Below are 22,581 nucleotides of genomic sequence, written 5' to 3'. Positions count from 1 at the left end.
GCCCATTCGGCCTGTCGCTCATCATTGTGGACACTTTCTCAGCTGCGCCGGAGGGAGGCCTATCTCTCGAATCGGGGCAGGTTCATGAAAGGGGCGTGGGCAATAGCTACTTCCGCAAATCCACCTCCGTCACAGGGATACGTAACAAACGGGGATGAAGTGAATGAATTCGTCTCTGCCGCCCGGACCACTTTCATCACTGAGAGAGTAAACCCTCCAAGGAAGATGTTTCTGTTTCTGCAATTCATCCTCGCCTTCCGCTGTGAGTGAAAGTTCCCAAATATTTTTTTTTCATTCTCTGCTTGTGTCTTCCTTTCACGTTCCTTCCACTTGCTTTGCCCTCCCGTCGTCTCGGACTCATTCCGTACTTATTTACGAACACATACGGCCGCAGACTATCTGCCCACTGCCGCCGCCATTAAATTCCGATCTCCTCTCAAAATGTCCCCATCTTCAGTCATCTTTTTTGCATCCTTCAATGTACCTTGCTTATCCCCATCCCCATTGATCCGCGTCTCCGCTCCCCTTTTCCCCGTTCAGCCAAGCTCGTCTCTTTTTTTCCAGACGCGACCTCGGTGACGATCGACCAGACGCCGGCTTTCTCCGGAACTGCCGGCCAGAAGGTGACTCTGAATTGCACAGTAGAGGGTATTGGCAGTGCTGGTAACGTGTTGTACTGGTATCGACAATTCCCGGGAAAGGGTCCGGAGAACATGTTTTACTCGGCGATAGTTAAAGCCGTGCTGCCAAAGGACCCGGTCGGCGGTTTTACGGCGGAGAGACCGCAGAGCAACAAGATCTTCCTGAAGTCCGACAAACTGGAGGCGAATTTGGCGGCCGTGTATTTCTGCGCCTGGAGTGTTGTTCACGGCGGCTCAGACTGACGGGGCAGCCGAACAAAAACTTCACTGTCAGCGTACTCGCTGCTGTCAACAAAACAGGAAACACGACTCCTGTCAATCATAGTGTGGGTGGGTCTATGATTTGTCATACGCGCCGTAGCGGCAAATTAGTGAAGGAAGGGGCGGTGGTACAACTTTCCATGTCCTCCACTAAAGCATTCAAATAGGAAAAGATAATCCGCGCACTGATCTTCTGTCTCCATCCTTCCTTACGAGCAAACTTCTTACCGATCTTCAGCACGGGTGGATCGTCACTCTTGAGTGCGACCGCTAATGTAACGAGAAGCACATGGGACGTGAAATGAGATTCTTTGAAAGGTCGAGAAATGGAGCAGGGTTGGGCATGGGGGCTCGCACTTCCACCCCGTCAAACGCAGAGGTACGGAAACGCCAACAGATTCTCCAAAGTACTCATCCCAGGGAGAGGAAGCATTTTTAAAGTTAAGCTTCTCTCGGGTACAAATTGAACTTCTGCTCCAGGACAGGGTGATCTGATGATCAGCTGTCGGCGGCCTCTGCCCATGAAAGGATGACTGGGTGAAGTGAGGAGTTAAAGGATCTCTTATTATACCCTATTCGCAGTGACATCCATTACCTGATTCAACTGTGATGGGGCAGAAAGTGTAAGGAATTGCCACAACCGCTCCAAAATAGTCACGGATGTCTTCGGTATATATTTTCGCTCCCATCCTCTTCTGAGTGACGGCCCCACAGCGGAGACTGGCTTTGATTGACAGCAATTCCTTATTTTGCTGGCCGCAGCGCCCCCTACCGCCCGTATCGTGAACCACCATATCATGCTCGATTCCTGCCCACATCCCGTCTAAACTCAGCAAACTGATCCAGTCGTCATCTGTCCGGAGTTTGCACGTTCTCGCCGTGAAGGGCGCGTGTTTGCTCCGGGTGATCCGGCTTCCTCCCACAGTCCGAGCACGCGCAGGTTAGCAGCTGAATTGGTCATTTTACATTGCCATGTTCTGCTCTGGGGTGAGGTTAGTGGTTTTCTGAGCAGTGTAGCTCGTTGGGCTGAAAAGGTCTGTTTTGCATTGTATTTATATGTAAAGTAAACACGAAATGAGTATTCCCGCCGGGCGCGTTTCTCTGACTGGCCGCTACACAGCGGCCTCTGACTGCAGGCACTTCACGCTCACTGATTGACAGCCGGCGAAAATCTGCTCTGATAACGGAACGGCCATCCACTCGAGACTCCGAGGGACTAAATCATCTCCTCCGTCCTCTGTCTGAGAAGCCGTTAATTCAAGCCGAGGATTTGGCCCTTCCCCCTCCCTCCCCCGCCCCCCGCCGGAGATTCTTGATCGCACAGTAGCAGCGGCATTTCATAAGTTTCTCCAGATGTTCCTCCGTGCTGCTCACTTCTGTCTCCGTCTAATCAGGATTGTGCACTGTTTCCCTCTTAACAAATACGGATGTTATATCGGAGCGGCCGCGCGCGCTGCGTCGCGCCGCTATCTTCTCCTCGCCAAATCCTGGGACTGTCTTTCAACATCAACTGCACTTCCAACTTCGCTCTTCTTTCGGCTTTGATTCGTAATGGTGCCCAGGGTGTGACGCGCAGGAAGTGACGCAGCCGTCAACGGGGCAGTAGCATAGCCGCAGTCTAAGCAGACAACGCAAAGTGCTTCTCCTGAATTCTGGCAATGTTCTACACTTGATGCCAAAGCGTCTGGTGTCTCTCTGGGGCGGATGTTGGCATGAGGACACATTGCATGCTAGTTATTTTGCCGTTGATCTCAAGTAAATCAAAACCTCATAGAACCATGGAGAGGGCTGGTGTTCTTGGCGGAGTTACGTCGTGCGACATTGGCCATGGTTTAGACCTGATAGAGGGTAGGAAATTCAATCCTCCTTCCGAATTGATGTCCCTAAACTGCAAGATCAGACCAACAATGTGGGCAGCCGGCCCACGCCCCTTTTGTGTTTAGTCATTGCATTGATACGTCCTCTCCTCTGCAGTAAAATTCAAAGGTGAATTTTCTCTTCGGCTGCGATGCAACATTTAGCTTGATCGGAGGGCGACAAGTGGACACACAGGCCGCTACCACTAGGGGGCGGAAATGCACTAAAGTAAAATTTATGTTAGATTTTTCGAAGGGAGTGAAAGGCAGCATAACTTTTATAAAGATGATTTCTTTTCTTCGGCTGCGATGGAACAAGGGCTAGGAGACAGAGATAGAGGCTCAGGCAGAGAGAGAAAGTGAGATATCGAATATGGAAGGCTACTCCATGCAGAACACAATGCCTTTCATCGGGCGTGTGGCTCTCTTTACGCGAGTCCCTTGATTTCAACGAAAGGGAGGTGAATTGTGGCCCGTCTCCTTATACCAGCTGTGTAGTTTTCCTCAAATTCAAAGACTTGGTGGCAATAAAATCATCACACATAGTGAGCTCCGGGGGTGAGGGTGATGGAGGGGCGAAAGAGAGGGACAGAGGAAGTCAGAGGTTTGTACTGATAATGAGATCGACACCAGAGGAGGGAAACAAACTATTTCAGCTTATCGGTAACCGAGTGGAGAGGGCCGTACCCAGAGAAAGGTAATAATCTTCAGACAGAGAAAGAGTGAAAGAGTGAGAGAGAGAGAGAGAGAGAGAGAGAGAGAGAGAGAGAGAGAGAGAGAGAGAGAGAGAGAGAGAGAGAGAGAGAGGGAGAGAGTGTCACGGGGGTGGGAGATGAAGAAAGCGATAAGGTGGGACGACGAGAGGGAGAGTGTTGTCTGGTCAAACCGTTAGAGCAGAAGCGGCAGAACTCCCGAATTGTGTTGGAGCATCGATGCTGTTCGCTTTGAATCCTCCTTCTTTCACAGTTTGATGTAGATTTCCGAAATTACAAAGTATACGGAGCATTAAAAAATCACTCATGGTGAGCTGAAGAGGTGAGTAAAACAGGGAGAGGGAGGGACGGGGACAGTGACAGAGAGTGTACTGTGTGGCCATACTAGTAGACCGGAAGCAACAGCCTCGAATCGGGTTGGAGTATGGGAGGGCCGTGGCCAACGGCTACGTCCTCAAATCCTCCTACGTCACTGGGTTACGTAACAAACCGGATGGAAGTGAATAAATTCGTCTCCGCCGCCCGCACCACTTTCATCACTGAGAGAGGAAACCCTCCAAGGAAGATGTTCCTGTTTCTGCAATTCATCCTCGCCTTCCGCTGTGAGTGAAAGTTCCCAAATATTTTTTTTTTCATTCTCTGCTTCTGTCTACCTTTCACGTTCCTTCCACTTGCTTTCCCCTCCCATCGTGTCGGACCAATTCCTTCTTAATTTACTGGCCATCGCGTCCGCAGACTTTTTGCCCTCTGCCGTCGCCATTAAATTCCGATCTTCTCTCGAAGTGTCCGCTTCTTCAGTCATCGTTTTCGCTTCCTTCAGTGCACCCTGTTTATCCTCCTCCCCATTGATCCGCATCTCCGCTTCCCTTTTCCCCGTTCAGCCAAGCTGGTCTCTTTTTTCCAGACGCGGCCTCGGTGACGATCCACCAGACACCGGCTTTCTCCGGAACTGCCGGCCAGAAGGTGACCCTGAATTGTACAGTAGACGGTAGTACCAGTGCTGATTACTGATTGTACTGGTACCGACAATATGCGGGAAAGAGTCCGGAGTACATGTTTCGCTCGATAGCAGTTCATTCCGTCGAACCGGAGGGATTGGTCGACGGTTTTAAGGCGGACAGATCGCAGAGCAACGAGTTCTTCCTGAAGTCCGACAAACTGGAGGCGATTTCGTCGGCTGTGTATTTCTGCGCTTGGAGTTATCACGGCGGCTCAGACTGACGGGGCAGCCGAACAAAAACCTCGCCGTCAGGAGGGTCTGTGCTTTCATCAAAACAGGAAATACGACTCCTGTCAATCATCGGGTGGGAGGAGGGTCTATCTGTCAGGCGCTGCGCCGTTGCGGCCAATCAGTGTGAATAAGGGGCGGAGCTATTATGCCGTGATATCTAATTTCCTTCCCTTCTCTAACATTCAGATGGGTGAATATGATCGTCACTGCTCTCCCCCACTCCATCTTTCCTTTATTCTACAGCCTAGGGTAGGGGACAGCCGGATAGTTAGGAAACAGGGAGAGACTGGAGAACAGCTGTAGGACACATACCGCGAACGTCAGAAAATGCCGTCCTTGGAGGGAACAGAGAGATATTGATGTTCACCAATCACTGAAGATGACAGAATATGAGGGTGTTGGCGGATCTGGGGGTAGGAACAGAAATAGTTTTGTCAGGCGGATTTTCGGGTGCGCACGGATTTGGGGTTGTCGGCGTATACGGGGTGTTACCCGATTTGCTGGCGCGTACAGATTTGGAAAATTTGGCGTATGTGGCGTGCCAGCCGATATATAGGGACCTGCTGCATGTAGAACCCGGGTTATTAAACGTGGTTTAGCTGCGATCTGGGGGGTTTAGAATACAGATTCCAAATCTTTAGCTTGGAGAGTGAATATGTTCCCGGTGTGCTCCGTATGTCTCCTGCTTTCTGAGAGAGGAGGTCTGCGACATAGAACAGGCTAACAACGGGAGTTGCAAATGGACAAAAATTTCACATGTGGTTTAGAGTACGGTCATTATTCAGAGAGATTCGTGTTTTCAATAAAGAATTGCTGTGTTGTGGCCCCTCTTCTCACAGCGGATCTCTAGTATTCCGATAATCCGAAGACGAAGAAGCATTAAAAGTCAGCAAGGAAGAGATATAGGGCGTGCAGAGGGCGACGAAGTTGAGCAGAGAGATAGATCGATTCAGAGCGTGTGTCTGTGTGTGCGAGAGAGAGAAGAGAGAGAGAGAGAGAGAGAGAGAGAGAGAGAGAGAGAGAGAGAGAGAGAGAGAATTGGCTGCTTTAATTAGTGGAGCATAACAACACATCCCTGAGATCGGATAGGTTCATGGAAGGGGCGTGGCTGATCGCTACTTCCGCAAGTCCACCGACGTCACTGATATCAGTAACAAGTGAATGGACTCGTCTCTGCCGCACACAACACTTTCATCACTGAGAGAATAAACCCTCCAAGGAAGATGCTTTTATTTCTGCGGTTTCTCCTCGCCTTCCACTGTGAGTGATGTTGACAAACAATATTAATTTTTATTTCTTTGCTCCTCTCTTCCTTTCAGATTCCTTTCACGTGTTTTACCTTCCAGTAGTCTCGGAATATTTCAAAATTTATTTACGGGACCTCGCGTCCGAACACTATCTTCCCTCTGCTGCCGCCTCTAATTCCGTCCTCCTCTCCATCTTTCCCAACCCCAGATCTTCTCCTTCCTTCCCTCAATGCACCATCTTTCTGCCCTTCCCTATTGACCTGGGTCTCCCTGATCAATCACCGCATTTTCCACCCCCGTCTCCTTTTCCAGACGATCCACCAGACTCCGGGTTTCTCCGGAACTCCCGGCCAGAAGGTGACCCTGAATTGCACAGTAGAGGGCAGTGTCAGTGCTATCGACTGGTTGTACTGGTACCGACAATTCCCGGGAAACCGACCGGAGTACATGTTTCACTCGACCGCAGCTAATTCAGTGCAACCGGAGAAATTGGTCGGCGGTTTTACGGCGGAGAGACCGAGGACCAACGAATTCCTCCTGAAGTCCGACAAACTGGAGGCTAAATCGTCGGCCGCGTATCTCTGTGCCTGGAGTATTCACGGCGGAACAGAGTGACTGGGCAGCTGTACAAAAACTCTCACTATCAGAAGTGTCGTTGCTGTCAGCAAAAACAGGAAACACGACTCCTGTCAATCATATGGTGGGAGGTGGGCCTATCATTCAGTTGTGAGCGGCGCAGCGTCCAATCAGTGAAATAAGGGGCGATGTTATTGTACCGTAGCTTTTCATTTCCCTTCTCTTCTGAAGCATCCAGTTGGGTGAATACAATTCGCACACTCGCCTTTCCAGTCTATTCTTCCTCGTCATTTCCTGCCTTCCCACACGTCATCGGTCCGGGAGAACCAGAACCACTGAGTGCGCCAATAATGTTCACTCCCCAAGATAAATTTCCCGCTCGTGTCTTTTTTGTCTGTTGTTGGAAACACAGAGTACGAAGAATACCGTACGGATTCGGAACAGAGGAAACACGGGACATAAGTGTTCGACAAAGATACTGTACATGGTGGGGAATGTTGAGGAACAGAGGGGCCGCGGTGTACGTGGTACTAAAAAGACCGTGAATGGTTAGGCGTGTCAGGGGACAGAGGAACTTCGGTGTACACGCAACACACAGCAAAGTTGCTGGTGAAGCAGCAGGCCAGGCAGCATCTCTAGGAAGAGGCACAGTCGACGTTTCAGGCCGAGACACTTCGTCAGGACTAACTGAAGGAAGAGTTAGTAAGAGATTTGAAAGTGGGAGGGGGAGTGGGAGATCCAAAATGATCGGAGAAGACAGGAGTGGGAGGGATGGAACCAAGAGCTGGACAGGTTGCCAATGAGAGACTCAGGCAGAGAGAGAAAGGGAGAGACTGAATGCGGAAGAGAGCTCGATACGGAACTCATGATGTTTCAAGAGGTAAAACATGTGGCCCTCATTACTGGAGAATATTAGGTTCAGCAGAAGGGAGGTGAAGTAAGCAGGTCTTCTTACACCTGTTGGTAGATGTCCGAAATTACAAAGACTTGGGAGCTTAAATAAATCGAGGGGAAATGATCCTTTTCCTGGAGTTTGGCAGCTTTGCCCAGAACTCGATAGATGTGGCAATTATAAGCGAATTTATGAACTTACATTTCTCTATCGCAATGCACCGTCCAATGCATTGATCTCTGCGAACAAGCTTTTCACCGCATAACTGCACAGGGAATTTACTGTGGCCAAACTTTTAATTCCGATTCCCATTCCGCTTCCGACGTGTCGGTCCACGGCCTCTTCTCCTGTCAGGTGGAGGCCACCCTCAAGGTGCAGGAGCGACGTCTTATATTCCATCTTTCTACCCTCCAACCTGATCGTCTGCACATCGATTCTCCCTCGCCTCTTTTCCGCATTCAGACATTTTACTTCTTCGCACCTATCCATCATTACCCCCTCACCCATCCCCTGCTTCCCTTTCGCCTGTTATCCACTCACCTCTCCTATGATATTCTTTCTTCTCCAGTCCATGACCCTTCCCACCCATCTGTCCTCAAATATCACCTTCCAGCTGGTCTTTTTCCCGTCCCACAACTTTTATTTCTGTCATCTGCCGCCCCTCCCCCAACTTTCCTCTCAGCTCTGATGAATGGTCTCGGCCTGAAAAGTCCAATGCTTGTACTTTTCCATACAGACCGCGACAACAGAAATCTCTTCAACCTATTCATGAGGGCTGCAGAACGGGCTTTTTGCCGCGTGGGGGCAGCAACAGACTATGTACCGTTGCTCACTGTCCCAGGCGAACGGCACACAGCACTGCGCAGGTGCCAAGCACCTAGCACATACATCACTGTACGTAATAAGGAGGCCACTCAGTGTATGTTCGTGATCTTCTGCTTTTGTAGCCCATCCGCTTCAAGGTTCAACATATTGTGCATTAAGAGATGCTCTTCTGCACACCACTGTTGTAACACGGTCATTTGAATTCCTGTCGCTTTCCTGTCAGCTTAATAGGGTCTGGCAGTTCTCTGGCCCAAACAGGGCGTTTTCACCCAGATAATTTCCCACAATTTATTTTGTTCTCACCAGTCTCTGTAAACACTGGAGAATTTTGTGAAGGAGGTTCCCAGGATTTCAGTTGTTTCTGAGATAGGCAAATTCTCCGGACTAGCACCAATAATCATTATACGGTCAAACTATCTTAGAAACATAGAAAGATAGAAAACCTAAAGCATAATACAGGCTCTTCGGCCCACAAAGTTGTGCCGAACAATTCCTTACCTTAGAAATTACTAGGCTTACCCATGGCCCTATATTTTTCTAAGCTGCATGTCCCTTTCCAAAAGTCTCTAAATAGACCTAATCGTATCCGCCTCCACCGCGGCTGCCGGAAGCTCATTTCTTGCCCATTCTGAGGACTTGGACACGAACGCTGTTCATTGTCAGCCGGAGAGCGGCTGCGAAACCACAAATTCTGCATCAACCCGCCACAAAATTCCCTCAACACACATCAAAGTTGCTGGTGAACGCAATAGGCCAGGCCGTAGGAAGAGGTGCAGTCGACGTTTCAGGCCGAGACCCTTCGTCAGGACTAACTGAAGGAAGAGTGAGTAAGGGATTTGAAAGTTGGAGGGGGAGGGGGAGATCCAAAATGATATGAGAAGACAGGAGGGGGAGGGATAGAGCCAAGAGCTGGACAGGTGATAGGCAAAAGGGGATACGAGAGGATCATGGGGCAGGAGTTCCGGGAAGAAAGACAAGGGGGGGGGGGGACCCAGAGGATGGGCAAGAGGTATATTCAGGGGGACAGATGGAGAAAAAGGAGAATGAGCGAAAGAATGTGTGCATAAAAATAAGTAACAGATGGGGTACGAGGGGGAGGTGGGGCCTTAGCGGAAGTTAGAGAAGTCGATGTTCATGCCATCAGGTTGGAGGCTACCCAGATGGAATATAGGGTGTTGTTCCTCCAACCTGAGTGTGGCTTCATCTTTACAGTAGAGGAGGCCGTGGATAGACATGTCAGAATGGGAATGGGATATGGAATTAAAATGTGTGGCCACTGGGAGATCCTGCTTTCTCTGGCGGACAGAGCGTAGATGTTCAGCAAAGCGGTCTCCCAGTCTGCGTCGGGTCTCGCCAATATATACAAGGCCACATCGGGAGCACCGGACGCAGTATATCACCCCAGCCGACTTACAGGTGAAGTGTTGCCTCACCTGGAAGGACTGTTTGGGGACCTGAATGGTGGTAAGGGAGGAAGTGTAAGGGCATGTGTAGCACTTGTTCCGCTTACACGGATAAGTGCCAGGAGGGAGATCAGTGGGGAGGGATGGGGGGGGGGACGAATGGACAAGGGAGCTGCGTCGGGAGCGATCCCTGCGGAATGCAGAGAGAGGGGGGGAGGGAAAGATGTGCTTAGTGGTGGGATCCCGTTGGAGGTGGCGGAAGTTACGGAGAATAATATGTTGGACCCGGAGGCTGGTGGGGTGGTAGGTGAGGACCAGGGGAGCCCTATTCCTAGTGGGGTGGCGGGAGGATGGAGTGAGAGCAGATGTACGTGAAATGGGGGAGATGCGTTTAAGAGCAGAGTTGATAGTGGAGGAAGGGAAGCCCCTTTCTTTAAAAAAGGAAGACATCTCCCTCGTCCTAGAATGAAAAGCCTCATCCTGAGAGCAGATGCGGCGGAGAAGGAGGAATTTCGAGAAGGGGATGGCGTTTTTGCAAGAGACAGGGTGAGAAGAGGAATAGTCCAGATAGCTGTGAGAGTCAGTAGGCTTATAGTGGACATCAGTGGATAAGCTGTCTCCAGAGACAGAGACAGATAGATCTAGAAAGGGGAGGGAGGTGTCGGAAATGGACCAGGTAAACTTGAGGGCAGGGTGAAAGTTGGAGGCAAAGTTAATAAAGTCAACGAGTTCTGCATGCGTGCAGGAAGCAGCGCCAATGCAGTCGTCGATGTAGCGAAAGAAAAGTGGGGGACAGATACCAGAATAGGCACGGAACATAGATTGTTCCACAAACCCAACAGAAAGGCAGGCATAGCCAGGACCCATACGGGTGCCCATATCTACACCTTTAGTTTGGAGGAAGTGGGAGGAGCCAAAGGAGAAATTATTAAGAGTAAGGACTAATTCCGCTAGACGGAGCAGAGTGGTGGTAGAGGGGAACTGATTAGGTCTGGAATCCAAAAAGAAGCGTAGAGCTTTGAGACCTTCCTGATGGGGAATGGAAGTATATAAGGACTGGACATCCATGGTGAAAATAAAGCGGTGGGGGCCAGGGAACTTAAAATCATCGAGAAGTTTAAGAGCGTGAGAAGTGTCACGAACATAGGTCGGAAGGGATTGAACAAGGGGTGATAAAACCGTGTCGAGGTATGCAGAAACGAGTTCGGTGGGGCAGGAGCAAGCTGAGACAATAGGTCGGCCAGGACAGGCAGGTTTGTGGTTATTGGGTAGGAGGTAGAAACGGGAAGTGCGGGGTGTGGGAACTATAAGGTTGGTAGCAGTGGATGGGAGATCCCCTGAGCGGATAAAGTCGGTGATGGTGTGGGAGACAATGTCCTGGTGTTCCTTAGTGGGGTCACGATCGAGGGGTAAATAAGAGGAGGTATCCGCGAGTTGTCGCTGTGCCTTGGCAAGGTAGAGGTCGGTACGCCAGACTACAACAGCACCCCCCTTATCGGCGGGTTTAATAATAAGGTTAGGATTAGTGCGGAGGGAGTGGAGAGCAGAGCGTTCCGAAGGAGTGAGGTTGGAATGGGGACAAGGTGCGGTGAAGTGGAGACGGTTGATGTCCCGTCGGCAATTAGCGATAAAGAAATCCAGAGCAGGCAGAAGACCAGAGCGGGGTGTCCATGAAGAAGAGGAGGGTTGAAGACGGGAGAAGGGGTCATCGGTGGGGGTGGAAGAGTCCTTGCCGAAGAAGTACGCTCGGAGAAGGAGACGGCGGAAGAAAAGTTCCGCATCATGGCGAACACGGAACTCGCTGAGGTGTGGGCGAAGGGGGACAAACGTGAGGCCCTTACTGAGAACAGAGCGTTCTGCCTCCGACAGTTGAAGGTCGGAGGGGATGGTAAAGACCCGGCACGGATGAGAGCTGGGATCAGAGGGGGGAGGGGGGAGGCTGGGGGTGTCAGTGGAGAGGGGAGGGTTGGGGTGAGAGGAAGTTGGAGCCTCTGAGGGTCCAGGAGTTGACGGTGGGATCTGAAGAAGACGGGGCTGCGGTGTGGTGGTGGGGGAAGGGGAGACGGGAGTCACAACAGCAGCACATAAAGACCCGGCCTGGAGTTCAAGGCTGGAGTCGCAGTTGGTGGTTGCGCAATCGCTGTGAAGGTGTCCATGGTCGTTGTTGGAGTCCGGGTTTTGAATATGCCCTGAGGTGTTGGAGCCGGCGAGATCAATGGCAGAAATTCCCTGTAACTTTCACGCTCTCAGCATGTGAGTCCGAGATCAGTCGACGCACACAAATGCTTTACGAATAATTCAGGAAGATTGATAGATAAAGATTCAGATCGAGATAGAGATAGATAGATAGATAGATAGATAGATAAAAAGGTACACAGATAGATAAGTAGGGGTGTGTGTGTGTGTGTGTGCGCGCGTGTTTTCCCTATTGTTGCCCCTGCATACATTCGCTGCTTCTTCTAATCTTTCGTTATATTCCAGCCAGAAGTTGCCCAACGGGAGCTAGAAACAGATTTTACATTATTGATCGCTTCTCCTCGTACAAGGCGACAAATGATATTCGCCCCCCCCCCCACAACCCCCACCTCCCTACTTCCCCGCACAGCTGCAGTAAAACCACATCTTCTGCATCAACCCGCCTGGAAATTCCCTGTGACTATGACGCGCTTTCAGCCTGAGAGTCCAGGATCAGCAGGCATACACACGGAAGCGTTATTAATAACTCAGGAAGATAGGCATAAATAGATCGATCTCTGTGTATGTACGGGAGTGTATGCGTCTGAGCGTGGCTGTGTGTGTGTGTGTGTGTGTGTGTGTGTGTCTGTGTGTCTGCAGTCCTGTAGTTACCTTTCCTCACTAACGCGACCGCCACTCTCTTTTGGCTTTCCAATGACGACAGAAGAAATTACACAGGAAATGACAGACGTCACAGGACCAATCGACATGAGCAATTATATCGGGCACCGCAGAATACTTCTTTTGAAAGCTGGACTTGAACGGCACTCCATCCCAAAGCCCGCTCGTCTCTATCCTGTGAATGATGATGCGTGAAACATATCGTTCTCCGCTGATCGTGGCATTGATCCCGCGTAAGTCAGGATAACAATGGTTCTGGGGAAGGTAACTCAGCTCTAATGGAATTTCTTCCTTGCAGGGATTCTGGTCGTGTACGTGGAACAGTCGCCCCCTTCCCTGTCAATTGGATTTGGTGAGTCAAGCACCGTCCAATGCACACTGCTGAATTCGGCCTATCCTGAAATGTACTGGTACAGACAGAAACCGGACGGCACAGTAGAAGCTCTTTTCTATTCTACTGGGAAAGATATAGTCAACAGTTAGACGTCGAAATCCTACGCGGCAACAAGACCCAGCAGCACTTTCTTTCAACTGGAACTAAAGAACGCCTCGCACTTTCACTCGGCCGTCTATTTCTGCGCCTCTAGTAGCGCACAAGGGTTGAGAAGTCGAGCCGCCTCTGACAAAAACTGTTCTGCACAATCACTGAAGGCTCAGAACCCGCTATTTCCCACCAGTAGGGGTCGCTGCGCATTGAGCTTCACTGTCCGGGTCGCGTCCAGCATAACACTGCAATTGCATTTTGATTCTTCCCATCCGCACAACCCAAAACTGAATATCAGGAATTCAGATCAGGAAAAAAAAAACAGGTAACGACGCAGGAACACTTAACACAAAAAAAAGCGCCTCGAATTTCTCACGGAGCTGAAGAAACGTGGCAAGCACCCTTTGAGCCACAGCAACATTTACAACTGAATGAGTTAAATTATGTGCAGAGATGGCATTCAAAACAATATTCATTTTGACTTCTGGCAATAATAACAAATCTATGTTATGTTTGTATGAATTATTTATTTGTAGATTAATAATTAGCTTAAACCCTCCTGAGCACCTTTAACAAACCGGCCAGGAAGAGAATTTGTCCCCCCTTGCGCTCATGTGTAGCCCGTCCCTGTTGTACAGGGCAAACCTTCCCCAGAACAGATACCAGTGAGATTTCAACCGATGAACAGAAAGTAGAAATACAGTTAGATAATTGACTGGTAGCGAGATCGATCGATACATAGATACATACATACATACATACATACATCGTTGGATGGAGAGATAGACATATAGATATACAGATAGAGAGGTTGATAGGTATCTAGGGAGAGATAGTCAGAGACAGAGAAAGTGAGACAGAGTTGGAAATAATACACAACGGAAATTCATAATCGTGTTTTTACTGGTGGTAGTTCCTTAACCTCTGATTAATTACCAAATCAAAAGAACAGTCTTTCGTACGTATTTTTCTCAGCAAATACTGAAACTGTCATCCAACACCAACTGGCCTTCCAACTTCGCTCTGCTTTTGGGTTTTGATTTGAAATGATGCTCGGCGCATGACGCGCAGGAAGTGACGCAGACGTCAACGGGCGAGTGGCACAGCCGCAGTCCAAACAGTCAAGGCGAACTGCTTCTCCTGAATGCTGTCATTCTGCTGCACCTTATGCCAAAGCGGCTGGTGTCTCTCTCGGGCAGATAATGGCATGTGGGACACATTGTATCCTACTTATTCTGAGGTTGATCCCAAGTAAGTCAAAATAGCGCAGAACCACGCTAAGGGTTGGTGTTCATTGGTCGTGGTTTAGCTTGGTAGAGGGCCGAAAATTCGAAACATCCTTCCGAACTCATGTCCCTAAACTGCAAGGTCAAAACTTCAATGACCAAGCACCAGTGGCCGGCCATAACTCGCACGTCTCCCCGTGTGTTCAGTCATTGAAATTAGATGTCCTCTCCGGCGGACGCGATTAAACTTGGAAAACGGCATTTGTCTTTTCATCTGGTGGTAATAACCGTCAGGGTCTGCGCGCGCGCGCGTGTGTGTGTGTGTTTGACTGTGTTTATGTCGGGGTGATTTTCCCTTGTTGGATGTCCGGATTCCCTTCACATGTGTGAGGTTATAGAGGTGTGGCCTGATTCTATGTAAATTGCGCCATTGTCAAAGGCGAGGCTGCCATGAATGAACATCCACAAACATCCCTGAGAATCCTGGAATTGCGACAACCGTCCATCCGGCGCAAGATGGGGCTCTATGCCAAACCATTTGTCCCGTGTTCACTCACCTCAACTCTGAATTTGTCCTACACCCTACAGACACACTTTCAAGTACTGAACAACTCATCCTCTCAGGACTAAATTTAATTACACTCTGTTTTCTTGTGCAAGAAGTATTTGTTTTCATAGATTCTGTGACTTTATTACTTTATTTTCCTGTAAATACTCGCAATAAAATGAAGCTGAAGCTAAATATGGCGATTTACTGTACATGTACTCTGACGAAACATTGGCTTTGACATTTGATCGAGGGCAACCTAGACGGGCAAGCAGAGGGGTGGTGATCTTGGTCTGGGGCGGTTAGGATTGCGGAGTCTGTTGATGCGAATCGTGTGTCTGACCCGCCACTGCGTCTGCGTTTGTGCACATAGAAACATAGAAACATAGAAAATAGGTGCAGGAGTAGGCCGTTCGGCCCTTCAAGCCTGCACCGCCATTCAGTATGATCATGGTCGATCATCCAACTCAGAATCCTGCACCAGCCTTCCCTCCATACCCCCGATCCTTTTAGCCTCCAGGGCCATAACTAACTCCCTCTTAAATATAGCCAATGAACTGGCCTCAACTGTTTCCTGTGGCAGAGAATTCCACAGATTCAGCACTCTCTGTGTGAAGAAGTTTTTCCTAACCTCGGTCCTAAAAGGCTCCCCCTTTATCTTCAAACTATGACCCCTCGTTCTGGACTTCCCCAACATCGGGAACAATCTTCCTGCATCTAGCCTGTCCAATCCCTTTAGGATTGTATACGTTTCAATCAGATCCCCCCTCAATCTTCTAAATTCCAACGAGTATAAGCCCAGTTCATCCAGTCTTTCATCATATGAAAGTCCTGTCATCCCAGGAATCAATCTGGTGAACCTTCTTTGCACTCCCTCTATGGCAAGAATGTGTTTCCTCAGATTAGGGGACCAAAACGGCACACAATACTCCAAGTGTGGTCTCACCAAGGCCTTGTACAACTGCAGTAGTACCTCTCTGCTCCTGTACTCGAATCCTCTCGCTATAAATGCCAGCATACCATTTGCCTTTTTCACCGCCTGCTGTACCTGCATGCCCACTTTCAATGACTGGTGTATAATGACACCCAGGTCTCGTTGCACCTCCCCTTTTCCTAATCGGCCACCATTCAAATAATAATCTGTTTTCCTGTTTTTGCCACCAAAGTGGATAACCTCACATTTATCAACAATAATTTGCATCTGCCATGAATTTGCCCACTCACCTAACCTATCCAAGTCACCCTGCATCCTCTTAGCATCCTCCTCACAGCTAACACTGCCGCCCAGCTTCGTGTCATCCGCAAACTTGGAGATGCTGCATTTAATTCCCTCATCCAAGTTATTAATATATATTGTAAACAACTGGCGTCCCAGCACTGAGCCTTGTGGTACCCCACTAGTCACTGCCTGCCATTCTGAAACGGACCCGTTTATTCCCACTCATTGCTTCCTGTCTGCCAACCAATTCTCTATCCACATCAATACCTTACCCCCAATACCGTGTGCTTTAAGTTTGCACACTAATGTCCTGTGTGGGACCTCGTCAAAAGCCTTTTGAAAATCCAAATATACCACATCCACTGGTTCTCCCCTATCCAGTCTACTAGTTACATCCTCAAAAAATTCTATGAGTTTCGTCAGACATGATTTTCCTTTCACAAATCCATGCTGATTTTGTCCGATGATATCACCGCTTTCCAAATGTGCTGTTATCACATCTTTGATAAATGACTCTAGCAGTTTCCCCACCACCGATGTTAGGCTAACCAGTCTATAAATCCCTGGTTTCTCTCTCCCTCCTTATTTAAACAGTGGGGTTACATTAGCAACCCTCCAATCCTCAGGAACTAGTCCAGAATCTAAAGAGTTTTGAAACATTATCACTAATGCATCCACTATTTCTTGGGCTACTTCCTTTAGCATTCTGGGATGCAGACCATCTGGCCCTGGGCCTGCACATAACCGATTTGCATCGACTTCCAAGAGGTACCGAAATTGAAGGGCCCTGGCCAATTCGCCCAGCGCCACTGCGCTAACCAATTATGTTAAACAGAGTGTCTCAGTGCAGGACAGCGATCCACGCACTCCCGTGGTCAGACACGCAGTCTGACTCCCTCCGCACCGTTCCTGTACAGACTCCCGCAAAGTGAACCTTCTTCCACATGTTCCAGAACACACTTCTGGGCGGTAGGAAGCACAGTGAAAACTTCCCTCTAAAACTGTTCTGTACATGCCCCTGTCGAAGTGTATCTTGCACCTTCTCATTGTACTTGCCTAAATCACTTCCTCTGGTCGCTCGTTCCGTACAATGACAACCGTCCGGATGAAGATGTTGCCACACAGGTCGTTATTAAATCGCACCCCTCTCGCCTTAAAACTGCTCCTTCAAAAGATTGACTCTCTTGCTCTCCCCTACTCTCTCGTCAATGAGGGATGACGGCGTTGGAGGGAGACAGAGAGAGATAGGCCCAGTATTAACGGAAAACTAAGCTACTCCGGGGGGTACAGTTTGCACTTTCTGGAATCGGAGGAAACGACCGGCGGTCTACTTGGAAACTTGCGACGAATTTACGACGAATTCAGTTCCCAGATACGTCATCGGTAGCGAACAGCGAACAAGAATATATGAAGTGCCAGTTAGTTGCAACGATTTCAGGCGCATGCGCATTCAACGCCGTACACTGGACGACGGCGGACCAATCAAACCTCGCGTTTGGTGGCATTGTCTGCACTTGGCTACAGCCCACTTGCCGCACCCATTGGGTAGGGGTTGGAGTTAGAGGCCATCTATCGCACTAACTCCACGCTTCTCCTAGTCCACTGAGATCTGACCCTGAGGTAAGAACCCAAGTCCGGCGCACACGCCACAGGCAAACCCACAAAAATGAGATTACTCGCCCTTTTTCTGGGTTTTATTTTCAACTATCCCGGTAAGTAAATCTCACCTCGAATACTCGACCTTTCAGCCAACGATATCTTGAAATCCGCAACTCTATAAGAATTACATTTCGATCCAATTCCATTCCCGCCTGAATATTTGTTATAACAGTACTGTAAAATGCTTATTTTCTTCAAGAGTACTTTGAGAGATGGATATTGCGTTGGCCAAAATACATCTACAGCTACGCAAAGGCGAGCAAGTAGTCGAGGACCGAATGCACGACTATTGCTCTTGTGTGCAATCGTCCCTCTGCTTTCCCTCACTCACCCCTCGTTAACCATTTCTTCTCTCCTCTGTCTCAGGCTCCCCCTACTCACTGACCGTTCTCTTCTGCCTGTCTTTGGGTCAGAGGCAAATTCGCAGAAGATCCATCAGACTCCGCAGGCTGTCTCCGCGCCTCCAGGGAAGGATGTCCAACTGAGCTGCACGCTATCCGGAGGCATTAGCAACCCATACATGCACTGGTACCGGCAATACGCGGGAGAAGCTCCACGGTACCTGTTCTACTCCGCTGACACGAATACAGTAACTCCGGACAAAGGATTCATCGCCGAGAGACCTGAGGAGAAGACCTTCATTCTGTGAACCGACAATCTCAGGGCGATTCACTCGACCGTGTACCTCTGCGCCTGGAGTCGACACAGTGACTGAGAGAAACGTGTAGTCGCGACAAAACCCTCTCCCGTCGGCAAGGAGGAGCTGGAGGAGAGAATAGGAAATGACTTTTGCTGTTGCGTTCACGTCACACGTAAAGTCGCGATATTGACCGCAGTGGAATGTACTATTAAGCTCAGCTCATTAGCATCAGAGCCATGATCCATTGTTCCCTGTTTATTTATGTACGACTCTCTGTAAACGAACGTGCGCCGCACATCTTGGACGAGCACTGTTAGACTGGGAAACCTGATGGTATGAGCATCGATTTTTTCATTCTTCCATGGCTATCTGTCTTCTCCTGTTAGATGCCCCTTCTCCAAGACTGTATCTCTTTCACCAACCAACCTCCCAACTCAATACGTCACCATGACCCCTCCCCCTCCCGATTTCACCAGTCATCTTGCGATTTCTCATTCTGCCCCCAACACCCGTTATTCTGTCTCCTCATCTTTTTTTCTCCAGCCCTTCTGAATGGCCTTGGCGTAAAACGTCGACTGTTTAACTCCTTTCCACAGATGCGATCTTGTTTAGACCATAACACCATGAGATATAGGAGCGGAATTAGGCCATCTTACCTTCCGAGTCTACTCCGCCATTTCATCATGCCTCATCCACTTTCCGTCTCCTGTCTTTTGCCTGTATCCCTTCATAGCCCTGACCAAACAAGGATCTTTGAACCTCCGCCTCAAATATAGAAAAACACTCGTCCTCCACAGATGCGTGTGGCAAATAATCCCACAGATTCACCATTCCCTGGCTGCGGAATTCTTCTCAACTCCTTTCCACAGGGGACGCCCCTCTGTTCTGAAGCTGTGCCCTCTGATCTTAGACTCTCACACCAAAGGAAACATAGGATGGGCTGTTTCTGTGCTCTGTGACACTAAAATCGGGACGCGCTCGGAAATTCTCTGCGGACCTGAGAGCATCTGAGAAGCGATCTGACAAAATGCCTGGGGAAGAAGAAGGGAAAATGTGACGCATGCTTCCTGACATCCTTCTTATACAACTCCTTTGCGAAGTTTCTGGATTAATGACGTACTTCCTGTTACAGGATACCGGCAGTGCACACAATACTCCAGGTGCAACTTCACCAAATAGCTGTCCGTTTGCAGTACGGCGTGTCAAACGACCCGGTCTGCGTGAACTCATTTTCCAGGGAACCGAGCTCATCAGCTTCCACTCCACTCGGGGACACATTAAATCTTCCCCCTGTCACCTTCAATCTGTGCCCTCTGATTCTTCATTCCGCCACCCTGGGGAAAAGACTGTGCGTGCACACCCTGTCTGTGCCCCCTCGTGGTTTTAGACATTTCAGTATGGTCCCTCCGACGTTCCAAAGTCCCAACTTGCCGGACCCATCTCCATAGCTCAGTGCCTCGGGTCCCGGCATCAACTTCGTAAATCTCCCTCTGCACTCTTCCCAGCTCAATAGCATCTTTCCTACAGCAGGGCGACCAAAACCGAACACCGTACTCCAGGTGCGGCCTCGCCGAAGGCTTGTACAACTGAGACGTGACCATACTCCCGTACTCAGTGTCCTGGCTGATGAAAGCTGCCGTGCCGAATGCCTTCTTCACTGCCCTGTCTCCCTGTGACCCCACCTTCCTTGAACCGTTTACGTGTACTCCATGGTCCCTCTGTTCTACAACACTTCCCAGTTCTCGAACTTTCACTGTGAAAATCATATCCCGTTCTAACTTCACAAAACCTCTGCCCGTTTCTCCAGCTTCTCTTATTTTGTCCGACCCCGTAGTTGAGGTTCACTATGTAATGTACGAATGTTTGCGAATATGTGGGAAAACCGGAAGAAACCCACACGGTTACGGCGGAACTGAATGCGAGCGCTGTAATATCCTCACGTTACCCGCTACGCTCCTCTACCGCGCCGGCCCGAAATTATTCACCACTCCCAAGTGAGGATCCGTTTACTCAATTCACTGTCTCGTCATTTGGAAACAGCTCGATAGGTCGTTTTGATCCTCGCACCACGAGTTAACCTGGAAAGATCCCTCTGTTTCTCAGTGTCACTGACAGATTTGCCAATGATGCCTTGCACGTGTTTTTCAACAATCCTGTGCGTGTTCAGTGCAATGCAGATCAATGGTTCTCACACATCACCTGCTTCCTGTCGCCTGCGAAGGTTTTTGTCGGGCCCCGGCGTGTCTCTGAGCCACTGTGAGGACTCCAGGCGCAGTAGTAGACGGCCGACTGGTCCGGGTGCAGGCTGGTGGAGTTGAGAATGAACGTGTTTGCATCGGGTCTCCGGGCGGTGAAGCCGTCCACAGCCTCCTCCGGATTTACGTGGTCGGTATACCCGGAATAAAACATGTTCTGAATCTCCCTACCCGGATATTGTCTGTACCAGTAGAGATAATTGCCAGCGCTACCGCCGTCCAGGATGCATTTCAGCTCCACGCTCTCGCCGGGAGATTTGGAGAGAGCCGGCGTGTCCTGGCGAACGGACTGCGACGTCGCACCTGAGGAAGGGAACAGGAAGTGAAGAGAGTTAAATGAACCGGAAAACCCAAGTACGTGGGATCATTTGTTAAAGTGGAAGGCGGGATGTCGGGGAAAATGAACGTCATTCGGGTATATGAAATGGAAACTGGTTCACACCGATAATATTTATGGCCGAGCTCGTCCTATCTAAGGCTGTCCGGTCAAAAGACCCGTAAACCTCTCTAATCCAAGAACTCATGTGTAAGTAGATGAAGTTTAAACTTCCCCAATATGTCCGCCAGTATTTCAGGCAGCTGCTTCGATACGAGTCATCATCCGCAGATGTCCGCTATAATTAGTCCTCTCCCATAATAAACCCGTTCCGTCCCGTTTTAAGTACCCGTTCCCCTCCCGCTTTAACTCCATCACTTATCTTCGGCTACCCCCGAAATCAAATCCTAGTCAAAGGAACCTCTCCTTGTACCTCGGGCCACGCAGATGCTGGCAAAATTCTGCGAAAACTTCCCCGCTCTCGTTCTAATTTAACATCTTTCCAATAGCAAAGTGGCCGATCCTATTTAAGGATTAAAGATTAATTATTGAGTTAGATTGTTTCCTACGTTGAAGCAACGGCGCCAGGGCGAGGAACAGCAACATCGTCTCTCCGGAAACCTTCTCTGTGTTGTGAGAGGCAGCGACTGGGGAGAAAACGCCGCATCAGGGCCGCGCCCCTTCCGGGCACATTGCTGCCTGCGTCACCAATCCGGAACACGGGAAATGCGGAAGGAGGCGAGTCAACGCCCGAAACGATATTTCCTTATCTGCGCCCAGACCGGCTGAGTTCTTACAACAATGTGTGTGTGTGTGTGTGTGTGTGTGTGTGTGTCTGTAGATTCGGATACACAGCATCTGGAGACTTTCAGGTCTTTAGCGGGTAGTAAACTCAACCAGCTCCCTCATGAACAGTAGCACCCCCGCCCCCGGCATCGAGGACATCTTCAACAGACGAAACCTCAGTAAGGCAGCATCAATCATTGTCGACCCCCAACACCCAGGACATGCCCTGTCCTTATTACTATCATCAAGGGGGAGGTGCGGGAGACTGGGGACCCACACTCAACGATTCGGGAACATCCTCTACCCCTCCGCCATCAGATTTCTGATCGGCACATGAACCCATGAACACCACCTCAGTGTTTTTTCCCTCTCTTGTTTGCCCCACATTGTTTGTCTGTGTGTGTGCAGCACAATCTGTTTAAGCGTACATCTGTTTTAATCTAACTATTTATTAAATTCCATTTTAGTCTATTTGTATATTTGAGTGCTACCTATTGTCTGCGCAGTCGTCTGTTTTTTAATTTATTTGTGTATTTATTTACATTTACTGTAATTTATCATATATTTGAGTTATTGCACAATATATTTTACGATATGTACCATTGGAAATAACCCGGTTTCCGGTTCTGATAATGATTCACCAACCCTCCCTTTGAGATTAGCGGCCTGGTCGCCTGGAGACGTGGGGCTGGAGTTGTAGGAGGAGCAGAGGGTGACGTAATCAGAAAGGAGAGGCATCTGGAGCGTGGAATCAGCGGAGAAGACCTTTAAATGCAAGTCAGTATAGTTGGTCCCGGGCTGGATTTCCAACCTTTTTTTTTATGTCATGGACCAATTTCATGAAGCGAGGGGTCGCTGGTCTCCGTCTGTGGCTGATATCGCTGATTAAGGACCAGTTTGGGCTGACTTTGCGGGTTCGCATCCAGAGCGGAAGAACGGATCTGTCAT

At 49.4% G+C, this 22,581-nt stretch overlaps 2 gene segments (V, D, J or C); one reads left to right on the top strand and one right to left on the bottom strand.

Moving 5' to 3' along the window:
* Positions 1 to 193: 193 nt before the first annotated feature.
* On the top strand, positions 194 to 884 carry LOC140208120 (T cell receptor beta variable 30-like). The segment is given in 2 exon segments: positions 194 to 262; positions 565 to 884. Coding segments are annotated over 2 exon segments (357 nt in total).
* A 19,570-nt stretch (positions 885 to 20,454) lies between these two features.
* On the bottom strand, positions 20,455 to 22,581 carry LOC140208119 (T cell receptor beta variable 30-like). The segment is given in 3 exon segments: positions 20,455 to 20,834; positions 21,281 to 21,333; positions 22,541 to 22,581. Coding segments are annotated over 3 exon segments (474 nt in total).

The sequence above is a fragment of the Mobula birostris genome, chromosome 13 (genome assembly GCF_030028105.1).
Source record: "Mobula birostris isolate sMobBir1 chromosome 13, sMobBir1.hap1, whole genome shotgun sequence".
Lineage (NCBI taxonomy): Eukaryota > Metazoa > Chordata > Chondrichthyes > Myliobatiformes > Myliobatidae > Mobula > Mobula birostris.
The sequence above is the reverse complement of the archived record's forward strand: the minus strand, read 5'-3'. Positions and strand labels throughout refer to the sequence as shown.